The sequence below is a fragment of the Chiloscyllium plagiosum genome, unplaced genomic scaffold (assembly GCF_037043375.1).
Source record: "Chiloscyllium plagiosum isolate Xiang-an unplaced genomic scaffold, Cpla_swu_hap1 HiC_scaffold_6, whole genome shotgun sequence".
NCBI lineage: Eukaryota > Metazoa > Chordata > Chondrichthyes > Orectolobiformes > Hemiscylliidae > Chiloscyllium > Chiloscyllium plagiosum.
In genome coordinates this window covers 86,060,280-86,075,656 of record NW_028270144.1, presented here as the reverse complement: position 1 = coordinate 86,075,656, position 15,377 = coordinate 86,060,280, and the positions used below count along the sequence as shown (strand labels likewise).

Genomic DNA, 15,377 nt, shown 5'->3' with positions numbered 1-15,377 from the left:
GTTGAAGAGGCCTCCATTATTCCTGAAGCATGTTCCTGAACACTTCTTTAAAGAAGAGGAATAAGGCTGGGGCCAACACACTTCCCTGCTCACATCATTGGAGATTTCAGAAGGCACTTAAGAAGTCACTGGTTTACCTGACTTGTCCATTCTGGTTTCCAATAAAATGCTACATCCTGACCAGGTACATGATCCAAATTATTTAAGTATTTTCCAAAGACCACTGTCTGTTTAATGTCAGATACATTCTTGAGAGATATGAAAGTGCCTTTGTTCGCATCACTTTTCCCGTGTTTGTCTGAGTACAATCAAGGATAGGGCTGTCTAGGACCCACAATAGAACATATGGGTAAGAGAAAGAAATTGAGCTGTGGTAGACGTTCAGTCTAAAAGAGAATAAGTGTGGGAGCCAGAAACAAAATAAGAGATGCACTGTTAGGTTGTCATGCAGGAATCAGTTGATAGGTGGTGCCTGAAATGGAACAGGTACAATTAGACCCTGGGGTTATTTGTGGTCTGAGGGTCATGAAACTAAGATTTTTGAGAACTGGACCCTAAGAGCATTTCAAAAGGGAAAGATACATGGGACAGAGGCTAGTTAAAGTGGGGTTATGGGGTGAAGAATAAGGCTGGGATCTTGACATTTGGCATCGAGTCTTGGAAGACTCAGGAAACAAACACAGCAATCTAATTAATTTGGAGATGCCAGTATTGGACTGGAGTGTACAAAGTTAAAAATCACACAACACCAGGTTATAGTCCAACAGGTTTAATTGGAAGCACTAGCTTTCATCAGGAGTGGCGCTCCGAAAGCTAGTGCTTCCAATTAAACCTGTTGGACTATAACCTGGTGTTGTGTGATTTTTAACTTTATATATCCATTGATAGTGAAGTATCTGGTGCTACAGTCTAGAAATCAGCAGTTTACATCTCATGTCAAGTTAAGGACCTCAAAACAGAAATAAAATTTGTTGGGCCGAAGGGCCTGTTTCCACATTGTAAGTAATCTAATCTAAAAAAAATTATTAAAATAGCTGAGTGTTTTTTTTAAATCAAGAGGAAAGAAAAGTTTGTAAATTATGCTTAAGTAAACCAAAACGAGGCAAAAAAATGGATGGGATAAATGAAGAATTTAAAAACCCAAATGGGGAATATTTTACAAATCAATTAACCTCACCAAAGTAATTAATTAAGGATTCATAAGTTGAGAACGACAGTCAAATAGATTGGGGAAATCAAGGGCTTTCAATCAAAGAATGTCTTGAAACATTTCAAGTTAAAGCACTGGAACTCTAGAATCAAGGATTTCTGAGTTTAAAATCCCTAAGCAAGAAGACAGTCTCTAATGATACATAAAGAACCAGTACCAACCAACTGGAAAGGAGGAAAAGGAGGAGAAAAGTATGACAAGGATTACAGTTAAACGTGACAGAACTAATTATCAAGAATGCACTGAGAATAAGCAAAGGGAATGTGTTATGGCAGCTGACTGGAAGTTTGGAAAATATTTTGAGGGATTTCTTTGGTTTGCTTTGTTCATTTTAAAGACCATAAAATTATTTTGAAAAATCAGGTAAATTTTGCATCTTCATGTGGATGTAAACTGAACATCTCATGAAGTTAGTGAGTAAGGTATTCTGCCAGGTTACCATCCCAGTGGCAAAGAAGAAAATTATCCCTACTGTGTTTTTCTTTCAGTGTACCTCATGCCCTTCAGATCCACGTGAGATGCAAAACTACTAATTATGGAAGTTATGTCTGCATAACCTTTATATTTATTGATTGATAAAGCTTCCAGTTCAATAAAACATGTTTTACAACCATGACACTCCTTTCTTCTGAGATTTGTAATTCAGGTGCAGTTATCATTAAGTTCTAAAACCAGAGGAGCCATAAGGAGCAATCATTGTGGTTTTAGAAGCAATATGTCATGCATCACAAATTCAGTGGAATTCTTTGGGGAGGTAACTAAATTAGTGGACAGAAGCTATTCCAAAGACATAATTACTTATATTTTCAAAAGATAAAGTTCTGTCTCTTAGACTTTTAAAGACAATAAAGGGGACATGGAATTAATGGGACATTAGTTATCTGGTTTGAAAATTAGCTTAGCGATAGAAAGCAAAAGCTAATGATAAATGAACCTGGGTCAACTTGGCAACCAGTGGTAACTGGAGTTAAAGATTATTTTACAAGATTCAAAAAGGATTTGAGTAAATAAGTTAAATGGGCGAAGGTAGGATATAATTAGAGTTAACAAAAATAGAGTGAAATTAGAAACATGACAACTTCATGAATAACCATTAACAAAAGTGGAAGAAAGAGAAATACCTGATTATTGATAGCCACCAAAAGAAACTAAACTGTTATCAAGTACTTGGATATACTTTGTTTAATGTAGTACACTTGTGTTTGTTTAAACCTGTCTGATTTCTTGACAAACTGGAATTTTGAACATTGTATGCAATCAGTGAAGACTGAATAATGCATGATTGCCTTTGGGGTCACACAGTAATTTCATTTTTCATCATCATGAAGGCTTCACCTGTAGTTGGTCTTTTGGTTCCCTCAGTAGATTAAGTAAATTAGGAAGTTCCCATGAGAACTCGAATTATTAATTGGGAAGGGACAGATTTCACCGGCCAAATGATATTTTCTTACCGCATTCCATTCTAGCAGATCACGCTTTAATGAAATTTTGTTAACAATGTAAGAAATGCTGAGCTATTTGCAAGTTGTAGAAACACGATGTAACAACAAAAAGTGTAGCAGAATTACACATTAGCAACAAAAGAAAGCAAAGAACAGCAATGAGAAAGTAATGTACTTTTGATTTAAAGTCGCAGTCTGTAGGTCAATAAAATGAGACACTAAAGCTTTTGTTGGTCCACAAAGGTTGGCATACATTATAAACTAAACCATGGATCATTTTGAAATACAGCCTAGATAGGCTCACAAAAGGATACAGTGTCTTTAATGTGACAATGTAGCCTTGAAACTGTTTGCTTTGCATGTGGTTTTGGAAAAAAGAACTTTAACTTATGTTCACATTATGTTCCCATGTTGGTTGTTTGTAATTAAATACTTATTAATTTCTTTGAAATGGACAAGTAACCAAAGTTATTAAACACAATTAAATAAAATTCACTACCTGTTGCCATAGTGAAATGCATTGAAAACTACCGAAAACACAAATTTGGACTTACCGACCCATATAGCTCTCCCTTCTCATTCATTCCGAGGTAGAGTCCACTGTCTACACCACGCATGCTGACCAGGCCGACTGCTATACTAATGAATTCCAGTATACCTAGTGACAATGACAATAATAATCACAAACAAGTTTTTGGTTTATTGCACAATATACACAAATGTGCAATATTAAACTCCTTTGTAAAAATGTAGAATATAAGAACTCCTCAGATTATTCAGAATCATTTTTTTAATAAAACATGTAACACTCTTCCTAATCAATTGTGATAATATATAGGGCAAAAATAATTAGAGAATCAATAATATATTGTTTGAAATCCTGAGACAGTCATCAGCTCTTTAATACGTTCTGCATAGAATATTCTGGCATCACGTGCAAAGAAATAGATGCTTCAAAATATTTTACAAAGGGCAGGTATCTAGAGGAAAGCAAAGAAGACGGGAGGTAATGGCCTAGTGATATTATTGCTCGACAATAGTTCCAGAAACTCAGCTAACTTCCTGAATCAGGTTCAAATTCCAGGCAAGGCAAATGGTGGAATTTGCTTTCAAACAAACATCTGGAATTAAGAACCTAATTGAAACCACTGCCGATTGTCAGGAAAAAGACATCTAGAATACTGAGGCCTGGATAGAGTGGATGTGGAGATGTTTCCACTAGTAGGAGTGAAGGACTACCCTTTAGAACTGAGATGAGGAGGAGATTCTTCAGCCACAGGATGGTGCATTTGTGGAACTCATTGCCACAGAAGGAGGTGGAGGCTAAGTCATCAAGTAAATGTGAGATAGAGATAGGTATGTTCCTAATTAGTAAGGGGATCAAAGGTTACAGGTAGAAGCAAGAGAATGGAGTTGGAGTTGAGTATCAGCCATTATCAAATGGACAAGCAGAATTAATGGGCTGAATAGCCTAATTCTGCTCCTATATCTAATGGTCTCAGATCATAGGTAGAATGTGCACTAAAATATGGCACATCCCAAAAACTGAAGAATCAGTTACTTTATTATTTCTGTCTACTTAATAGGGACAATGTTCTGACAGAGGAAATATTCTAAAAAGAAGGCATGGGAAGAAATGCTTCCCTGTAACCTGCCAAAGTTGGTCATTAACAGGAGATTTGCTAATAGCTTCTTATATAAAGAGAAAGCTTGATGTAATTGCATGATGTATAAAAGGACTAGGATGAACTCTGCATATATGAACTTTCAGAAGTCATTTGATATGGTGTCTCGCAGGAGGAGTTTTACAAGGACTGAAGAACATAATGTGCTTCGAAAGGAAACATAGATTTAAAATGATGTCTGTAGGTCAGAAAGTAGGAATAAGTAGGCTGTCTTCAGTTTGACAATGATGTGCCCTAGAAATCTAAATCTGAAATTCTTCATGATTTCTACTTATGCATATTAAGTGGTAACAACTTATGGGTTTAAGGATGCAAAGGTGTCAACTAAAATATAATGGGGTGAATGATGAAAATGGATCACAGCAAACAAATACAGTATTAAGGATCAAGTCATCAAAAGCTGAGGTAAATGAATTATTGTGCAGGATGAGATCAACAGCAGTGCTGAGGTGGGAGAATGACCAAAGGAAATGAAATTTGATAACTGAATTGATGCAGGAGAAACAGCAGTGTGTAGTGGTAATTTTCTCTAGTACAAGAGTGATTGTCAAGATTTTTTTTCAGAGAACCATACATTTGATTCAATATAAGTGACATTGTCATTCAAGGATATGTCTGAAATTTGCAAAGAGTAAGGAGTTTCAAAAAATCGGAAGGTAGGAGGTTGCCTAATCATTTTCCTTTGAAGCATTTGAGATGTTTTACTATACCTAAGGTTCCAAGTTAGCTGGGACGCATTGAAGATAAAGAATTGCTCAATGCATGGGCTAAGAAAAAGGAAGACGTTTTGGATGTTTTGGCAGGTAACGCTCAAGGACGATTTATGTGCAGTATCTGTTCAATCATCAAATTTTCCTTTCATTTTGTCATTCATCCACCTCAACACTGCTGCTCACCTCACACTAACCATAAATCAGTTGATCACCCTGTAGAAAATCTCAGTTAAGCTCATGAGCATGAGCCTGAGCTTCTGATCACCTGTTATTTTAATATTTGCTACTTCCCCAAACTGAACTTTCTGTTCTCGTCCTCAGACACTATGCTAATGATGCTCAAGGCAAGATTAGCAAACAGCACGACATATCTCAATTAGACATTTCACAGCGTTCCAGACTCAATATTGTGTTCAACAATTGTAGATCATAACCTCTGTCCTTTTCCTTAGACACCAGCTGTAGGTGCTCATTCTGCCTTGTCAGTTACGCCTTCTCCAGATAAATCTCATTTTCTTTTACCTCTCCGGTTTTTCTATTTTTTTCAAACACCCCTACAGGCAGGAAGAGACCATTCGGTCCACTGAGTCCCCACCAACCCTCCAATGAACATCCCACCCAGATCCACCCCTCCCTCTGCCTCGGTATTTATCATAACCCAATCCACCTAACCTGCACATATTTGGACTGTGGGAGGAAGCTGGAGTACCCAAGAGAAACCCACACACACGCAGGGGAATGTGCAAACTCCACACACACACAGATAGATAGTCACCCAAGGCTGGAATCAAAGCCAGATCCCTGGTGCTATGAAGCAGCAGTGCTTTTTGCTGAGCCATGGGCCACCTGTGCTCTTTGATGTCTTAGAATGTTGTCCCCATTGATAATCTCTCATGCCTTCTACCCAATCACAGATTTACCCATTTAGTCTTTTCTCCACTCCCAATTTTTCTGCTTTGCTTAAAAGTTCTCTCATCACTAAGCACTTCCAGTTGTGATGAAGGAACTGATTCTTTAGATTAGATTACATTACAGTGTGGAAACAGGCCCTTCGGCCCAACAAGTCCACACCGACCCGCCGAAGCGAAACCCACCCATACCCCTACATTTACCCCTTACCTAACACTACGGGCAATTTAGTATGGCCAATTCACCTGGCCCTGCACATCTTTGGACTGTGGGAGGAAACCGGAGCACCCGGAGGAAACCCACGCAGACACGGGGAGAATGTGCAAACTCCACACAGTCAGTCGCCTGAGGCGGGAATTGAACCCGGGTCTCTAGCGCTGTGAGGCAGCAGTGCTAACCACTGTGCCACCGTGCCGCCCCATCTCCCTTTCTGCTAATGCTGGTAAATCTGCTAAGCTTCCACAGCATTTTCTGCTTTTTTACATTGAAAATATGCTTCATTGGATTACAGACCCCGCATCTGATCTCCATTCAAGATCTAACTAACATTAAACTCCAGGTCCCTGTACAGGTACAATGGAGCAAAGAAGAAGAACCTTTGTCAGTATTAAAGGCATTTATTAATAGAATTTGATATTGAAATACAGATGTTGTTGAACTTTAAACAACACAATAGTATTCTTATAGTGTATTTACAATAATGAAGCATCCCAAGACACTTGACTGTAGTATTATAAAGTAAAATTTGACACTGAACCACATAAGCCAATGTTACAGCAAATGGGTAAAAGCTTGGGCAAAAAGGTAGGTTTTAAGGAGAGTTTTAGAACATGGAACATAAAACTGTACAGCACAGAACAGGCCCTTCAGCCCACGATGTTGTGCCGACCACTGATCCTCATAAAGGAGGAATTAAAGAAAGGGAGAAATGCTTAACAAGGGAATTACAGAATATTGGGCATAGCCATCTGAAGGTACAGTCAACATTGATGAATAACTAAGTTCAGTGATGATCAAGGGGCTAGTTGAGTAAAGATACCTTTAAGAGTTATGGAGCTGGAGAAGATTACTTAAATAAATGAGTGAAGCCATGAAGTGAAATGAGATTGAGAATGTTAAAATCAAGACTGTGCTGATGGTGACATGTAGACTGCTGAGCAAAGGTTGGGTAGATGTATGAGACTCGGCATTTGAAGGATATGAGTGGAATAGTTTTGGATAGCCTCAACTTTACAGAGGGTATAATGTGGGAGGTTGGACAGCAGTACATTGGAATAGTCAAGCCTCGGAGTAAAAAGGCATGGATGAGAGTTTGAGCAGCAGATCCATTAAGTCAGGGGGACAGTAAGACAATGTCATGGAGCTGGAAATAGGCGTTCTTAGTGATGACATAGTTGTGCTATCTGAAGCTCAGCTTGGGTTAGATAAGACACACAGCTTGCACATATCTGGCCCAATCTCTGACAGTTGCCAGGAAGAGGCTTGGAGTTGCAAACAAAGAAACAGATTTCATAGTAAAGACCCAAGGCAATATTTAATGTTTAATTAAGGTTTCTGCCCATTGTGTTCTGGATGTTAATCAAGCAGTCTGATTCTTTAACAAGGATGGAGAAGTCTGGAGAGGTGGCAGTGAAGTAAAGCTGGGTGCCTTCAGTGTCCACGTGAAAACCAGTACGAAGTCTCAAATGATGCTGTCAAGATGCGAATGAGGAGGGAACCAAAGCTAGATACTTGGGATCCACCTGAGCTACCATGTGGAAACAGGAAGATAATTTATTCCAAATGGGCACAAAGAAACTATAAAGAGTGAAGCCAGATATGTACACTCAATGCAGGTGGACAATGCTGGAAAGGTGTTGGAGATGAATGAATTAATACCAGCCGTGCTAGTCAAGGAGCAGGTGAAATCCAAGCCCCCTGAGAGATTCAGAAGGATTTCATAGGTAAGACAAGCAGAGATTTCATCTTAACAACTTTTAATAAAGTGTTTGAAATTCATTCATATTTTTAATAAGCTACAACTTACATGTGGAAAGCCAAAATAATGTTTAGACCTCAAGCAAAACAGAGTGAGTAATCCTGAGTCTGCATAAAGGGTGAACATCCAGTGCCTGGGCTGCTCCTGACACACTAACAACTGTTTCCCTAGCACATAGCAGACAAACAGAAAAGCAAGGGCGCATATGAGAATGTGAGGAATGGGACAACAGAGCTTATTTCACTCTACGATTCTCTTTTTGTTTTTGAAAAGGTTGAGCCATTATGTGGTTAGAGGGAGGTGCGATTTCTGCTGTGTGGTAGGGAAACAGTTGTTAATGCGTCAGGAGAGAGCCAGGCAAACGACTTCAGCAGCTGTAGGGGAGGACAATGATTTTGGTTCTTTCGTTTCATTTGTGTTTAAGTAAGCTGTATTGGATAAAAAAAAGGAGGGGTATTGAAACACAAATGTCATCACTAAGAATAAAATTAAACAAAATTTTGTACACAAGCAGCCAACATTTTTAAATTCAAAACTACAAAAATCAGAACTTTTCTTGACAATATATCAACTTGTTTCTTAAGACAGGCAACAATGAAACTGCAGCGCTGGAAATAATCAGTGTTACTGCAAAAAACCTTACATAAAGCAATCTAGTGTCCATTTGTCCTGTTCCCACTTCAAGTGCAGTCTAGTGCAGACAACACTGAAGCCATGAAATGAATTCAGAAATGATGCTGAACAAAGGCAAAAAGTTAGGATCCAAGTTTACTTGTTCTGAAGAAGATCTATATTTGACTTGAAACATCAACTCTGTTTCTCTCTCTCCACAAACGCTGAGTTTCTCTAGCATTTTCTCTTTTGATTTTAGATTTCTAACATCCACAGTACTCTGCAGTTATTTGAGTCTTCAACTTTTCCGTGTGTAGCATCTATTTTCTCAGGTGCTATGTGGTTAGGAAATGTAAGAAAATTAACTCTTATCAACGGTGGAAATAAGGCTTGAGGCCAAGATAAAATGATTCTCTTTAAAACCTAATATTTTGCTTTCATACATGTTGATCTCTGGTGGCAGTGCTCACAGGCAGTCCAAGATTTGCTCAACAGAGCGGAAAGAAGAGTGTGGCAGCACTAGAGAGGAAGGCATTGTTGAATGTAGAATGAAATGGAGTGGAATGAAGACTTTTCATATCAAAACCACTGTACCCTCAGAGAAAAAGGAAAACTGTCAAATGGAAAGTATTCCAATGCTGCTTATTGCATTTCCACCAGCAACACCCCACACACACACACAAATAGTCAAAATCTCTAGATATGTGTAATAAATAGTAATTGCTCCTTTCATACAAATGACTACACATCCAGACTTTAGGATAAGTTCAGAGATAGAAGAGATTCATGGCTGAAGTCCTGCATTACTGGCAGTAGAGTGGGATTCTGGGAATTTTAGGCCATTCATTTAGGTTCTCCAGCAATTGAGAATTTAAACTGATAACCTACAGAATTTTCAACATGCATTTTCAGTAATTCATTGATTTTCCTTCCACCTCTTCTCATCAATTAGTTTAAAATGGTAGTCAAGCAGATTAATGACCAAATATGATTATTTGCTTTGTGATATTAATTGAGGAATAAATTTTGGCCAGGATTCCAAATAGCATTGGCATGCCTTTCTTCATCTCCTAGGTCCACCTCAGAGAGCAGAAGGGGCCTCAGTGTAACAATTCACCCATTTGAATGAATGTAGGATGAAACTCCTCGAACAATGTAGTACTCCCAAAATACAGGAAGATGTGGATCCACAGCCATCTGAGTCACGGGTGTACATGCTACAATTGCGCTATTTCCGTAGTATGCAAGAAAACAGGAACATTTTTAAAACTCTCAGAATGTTATAAGTATTTAAAAGTTTATAACAATTTTTAGAAGTGTCATGTGTCATGGATGACTAGAGGTATGGTACCATTGTGGTTATTTTGTTGAATTAGTAATCTAGAGGCCTGGGACTGGACATTCCTACTAAGGCACATGTCTCATGTCAGGAAATTGCTAGGTCAAGTATATTTTTAAATTTGGAGAAGTAGTATGAGATGGAATCATGCCCACCAAATCTTAGGTGGCAGCAGGACAGGTGAATGTCAAAGTTAACAGTGATTTACAATTGTTGAGTGTTACAACTCAAATAAACTTGTCAAATCACCCTAATTTTGTCTAATTTTATCAAAAATTCGTAGGAGCACTGTTAAGTCATTCTGAATAGTATATTTTAGCACAGTCCCAATGACTGTTATAAAACTGACAGGCCTGTAACACTCAGTTTAACCTCTACCCCTTTTCTTGATTAGTGGCATTACATTTATTAACACAGAATCTGCTAGAAACAGTCCAGGATCTCGGGAATTTTGAAAAATCAAATTTTGGAATATCTATTTTCTCTGCAGCTAAATCTATTGGAACCTAAAATGTAGGCCATCAAGTGCTGGGGATTTGTCAGACTTTATTCCCATAAGTTTCTCCAATACATTTTCTCTGCTGATATTAAGTACCTTAATTTTCTTTCTCTTGTTGGCCGCAGGTTATTTGCTTTTTCGGGAGGTAATTTATGTCTTCACTATGAATTTGAAAATAAAATATCTTTCACTGTCTCTGCCATTTGCTCATTCCCCTCTCCCACTTTCTAAGTGACCTTCCTTCTCAAGTACATTTATTTTAATCTTGTTCTTTCCATATAACAATAAAAGCTCCTGCAATCTGTTTTTGTATTCCGGGCAATTGTTTTTTTCACTTCCTTTTTTATTATCCATATAGTGGCTTTTTGCTACTTTCTAAAACATTCCCAACAGTCAGAATTACTATTATTCCTTGCAACATTGTAAACCTCTTATCTTAATCCAATACTATCTTTAACCTCCTTCATAAGCCATGGATGGACCTTTCTTGCTGAATTTTTGTTTTTTTAATGGAATGTGTTTTTGTTTCCCACTGTTTATATACCACCATACCTATTAGTCTATTTACCCAATCAACTTTAGCTAATTTTCCCCTTGTCCTATTAAATCTGCTTTGTTTCCTTAAAGATTTTGTCTCTGACTATGAAATGTCAGTTTAAAACTTAACATGGAATTTGACGATATTATGATCATTATTGCCCCATGGGCATTTTAATATGCGATTACTAATTAACCTAGACTCATTGCTCAATGATGGATATAAGATAGCTTTATCCCTAGTTGATTCCACAACATATTGCTGCAGGAAACTGTCACAAAGGTATTCTTCAAATTTATCTTCCAGATCACTTTTGATAATTTGCTTGGTCAATCCAAATGAAGATAAAATTAACTACAATTATTACTTTGCTTTTGTTACAAGCTGCGATAATGTTTTGATAAATGTCCTGACCAATGTTATAGCTACTGTTAGGCACCTGTAAACTACTACTATCAGCTTTTTCTGACTTTTGCCAATTCTGACCTCTACCCATACCAATCTTACTTCACAAAATTATGAGTTAAGATCCTTTCTCACGAATGACCTTATATTGATCTTCTGTGTTAGTGTTCTCCCTCCTGCTTTTCCTTTCTGCCTGACTTGTTGAAATATTGTGTATGCTGGAACATTTATTTCTAAAACCTGTTCACTTTGTAACATTGTCTGTAATGGTGGTTAGATTTAAACCATTTGTTTGTTCCATTAGTTCGACTATCTTATTGTGGATGCTTCTCGCATTCAGATTTAAAGACTTTAATTTTGTTTTGGTATTACTATCCACTGTAAAGACATCAGAACTTAATGTAGTTTACCTTTAAACTGTCTGTCCTTTTCATGTTCCACTCTACTTCTCTTTAGCCACATTGCTACACTGCTTCACTGTCTTGACCGTTCTGTTTGGATTTCTAATTCAACTTCCCCTGAACCTATTACTCACCTCTGTTAGTTTAAAGCCCTATCCACACCTGGTTATATCATCTGTCAGGACAGGACATTGGTCCCAGTCCCATTTAAAAAGAACATAGAACAGTACAGCGCAATACAGGCCCTTCGGCCCTCGATGTTGTACCGACCTATGAGACCAATCTGAAGCCCATCTAACCTACACTATTCCATTCTCATCCATATGCCTATCCAATGACCACTTAAATGCCCTTAAAGTTGGTGAGTCTACTACTGTTGCAAGCAGTGCATTCCATGCCCCTATTACTCTCTGAGTAAAGAAACTACCTCTGACGTCTATCCCATCATGCTAGCCATCACCATCCGAGGAAAAAGGCCCTCACTGTACAAATAATCTCTCTGATTATCTGATATGTCTCAATTAAGTCACCTCCTAAGTTTCTTCTCTCTGACGAAAACAGCCTCAAGTCCCTCAGCCTTTCCTCGTAAGACCTTCCCTCCATAACAGGCAACCCTAGTAGATTTCCAAAGCTTCCACATCCTTCCTATAACATGGTGACTAGAACTATATGTAATACTCCAAGTGTGGCTGCACCAGAGTTTTATACAGCTGCAGCATGACCTCATGGTTCCGAAACTCAATCCCTCTACCAATAAAAGCTAACACACTGTATGCCTTCTGAACAACCCTATCAATGTGGGTGGCAACTTTCAAGGATTTATGTACCTGGACACAGAGATCTCTCTGCTCATCGACAATACCAAGAATCTTACCATTAGCCCAGTACTCTACATTCCTGTTACTCCTTCCAAAGTAAATCACCTCACACTTTTCTGCATTAAACTCCATTTGCCACCTCTCAGCCCAGCTCTACAGCTTATCGGTGACCCCCTGTAACCTACAACATCCTTCGCCACTATCCATATCTGCAAATTTATGATCCCATCCTTCAATGCGCTCATCCAGGTCATTTATAAAAATGGCAAACAACAGTGGACCCAAAACAGATCCTTGCGATACACCACTAGTAACTGAATTCCACTAGTAACTTAATGAACATTTAATTTTATAATCTATCTGGATCTTACTCTCCTAACCTCCAGCAGTTACAACCTTAACCAGTCCAACAGTGTCTTACATAACTGAAGCAGAACCTCCCTACCTTTGCATTCAATTCCTTTACAATAAATTATACCATTTTATTAAGTTTCCTAATTACTTGATGTACCTGCATGCTAGCACTTGTGATTCTCACACTAGGACACTCAGATCCCTCTGGATCTCAGCTCTGCAATTCTCACCATTTAGATAATATATTTCCTTCTCATTCTTCAAGTCAAAATGGCCAGTTTCATATTTTTCACATTATATTCCATTTGCCAGATCTTTGCTTATTTACTTAACAGAAGAACACTTAGCAAAACAGACACAGTTCCAACTATGCTGTTAATTTCAACATGGAACATGTTAACTGGACCCTCCCCTCTAGATCAAAGCCCATTTCCTGCCACAAGGACATGAAATTATCCCTGGCACTGGGCAGCGGGGATACAACTTTCAGAATCCACAGAGGGGCCTGCAGAGAATAGTATCTATTTAGAGTCATGGAGATGTACAGCACAGAATCAGACCCTTCAGTCCATCTTTCCCATGCTGACCATGTATCCAACACTAATCTCGTCCCATTTGCCAGCACTTGGCCCATATCCATCTAAACCCTTCCTATTCATATACCATCCTGATGTCTTTTAAATGTTGTCATTGTACCACCACTTCCTCTGGCAGCTCATTCCATACCTGCACCACCCACTACATGAAAAGTTTGCCCCTTAGGTCCCTGCTAAATCTTTCCCCTTTCACCTTAAACCAATGCCCTCATCCTGGGAAAAAGATTGTGTCTATTTACCCTATCCATACCTCCCATGATTTTATAAACCTCTATAAGGTCATCCCTCAGCCTCCGATGCTCCAGGGAAAACAGTCCCAGCCTATTCAGACTTTCTCTATATCTCAAACCCACCAACCTTGGCAACCATCCTTGTAAATCTTTTCTGAACCGGTATGTCTCTAAATATATTGCCCCTTATCATGGATGGCACGATGGCTCAGTGGTTCACACTGCTGCCTCACAGCACCAAGGACCTGGGTTCAATTTCAGCCTCAGGCGACTGTCTCTGTGGAGTTTGCACGTTCTCCTCATGTCTGCGTGGGGTTTCCTCTGGCTTCCTCCCACAATCCAAAGATGTGCAGGTTAGGTGAATTGGCATTCTAAATTGCCCATAGTGTTCAGGGATGTGTAGGTGCATGAGTCGGGGGTAAATGTAGGTGAAAGGGTCTGAGTGGACTACTCTTTAGAGGGTCGGTGTGGACTTGTTGGGCCAAAGGGCCTGTTTCCACACAGTAGGGATTCTAATTTTAAAAGTATCACATTTGTTTTTGCACCCCCCACCCCCTCCATTTGAATGGCTTCTTGCACTAAGGTGCCATAATCAGTTTGTTACCCTTCAGTATTTGTTCTCATCCACACCACTGGTAAGCACCTCATACCTGTTTGACAAAGGATTGAGATTCCTCCATGATTACATGTCACATCCCAAAATGTCTTTGACTCATATTCACTACCTTCTGTCCCTGACCACCAATCAACGGGATCTAAGGGATGTGACTGCCTGCCAAGGAAAAAAAAATATGTGCAGGTAATTCTCCCTCGTCCTGGTTCCCTGCAAGATCTGCAACTCAGACACTAGCTAAACAACACTTAAAGTTGCTCAAGCAGCAGACACTAACTGCAGATGTAATTGTCCTGCATAATGCAATGCATTCCACAGATTCCAACATGTTACAGTCACATCACACCATCATCCCTGCCTTTATGTCTACACTTACTTAATTAGGCAATTATTTAATTTAGTTAGTTATAGAGATAGTAAGTTAAGGTCTCCTAGCTTGCAAACAAAAGAAAATCCAACAGCTACTGACATTGAGTTGTCCTGAGTTAGCACTTGATTCACAAAGCTCAGGTCACCCTATCTTCCTAAAGCAAAGCTCACAATAGCTGTTGATCATAGTAACAACATCAACTCCAAATTTCAGTGAGGAGTTCACATTAATGTAATTACTAAAACGACAGTCCTGTGAATATATTTAAGCACAGTATCGATCTAATTTTAGTTCTAGTTGTGATTGAATTCTTAACTTTGAACTTTACTCATCAGACAAGTGAATTCAATCAGTGTTTAGGGTAAGTTAATTGACCATTTTTATTGCTATGTTATTGTAATTGATTATAAATTCAAAAATAGAAATTGCTCAGAAAATTCGGCAGATCTGGCAACATCTGTGGAGATAAAGTTGAGTTAACGTTTCAGTGACCCTTCTTCAGAATTGACTGTTGCTACATTAACTCTGTTAATTCTGCGTTAGCTCCTGAAATGTTAACTCCACTTTCCCTCCACAGATGCTGCCAGATCTGCTGTGTTTCCCCACAATTCCTGTTTTATTTCCAAAATCTGCAGTTCTTTAATTATTCAAATTGTTCATTGTAG

At 38.7% G+C, this 15,377-nt stretch overlaps 1 protein-coding gene across 3 annotated transcripts in view; it reads right to left on the bottom strand.

Annotated features, from left to right (window-relative positions):
• LOC122550744 (fibroblast growth factor 9) overlaps window positions 1–15,377 on the bottom strand; it is a 62,404-nt gene that overhangs the window by 14,156 nt on the left and 32,871 nt on the right. For all 3 annotated transcript variants that reach the window (XM_087988170.1, XM_043691943.2, XM_043691944.2), the window contains exon 3: window positions 3,207–3,310. In XM_087988170.1, the coding sequence (XP_087844296.1) occupies window positions 3,207–3,310 (104 nt within the window). The remainder of the gene's footprint in view (window positions 1–3,206; window positions 3,311–15,377) is intronic.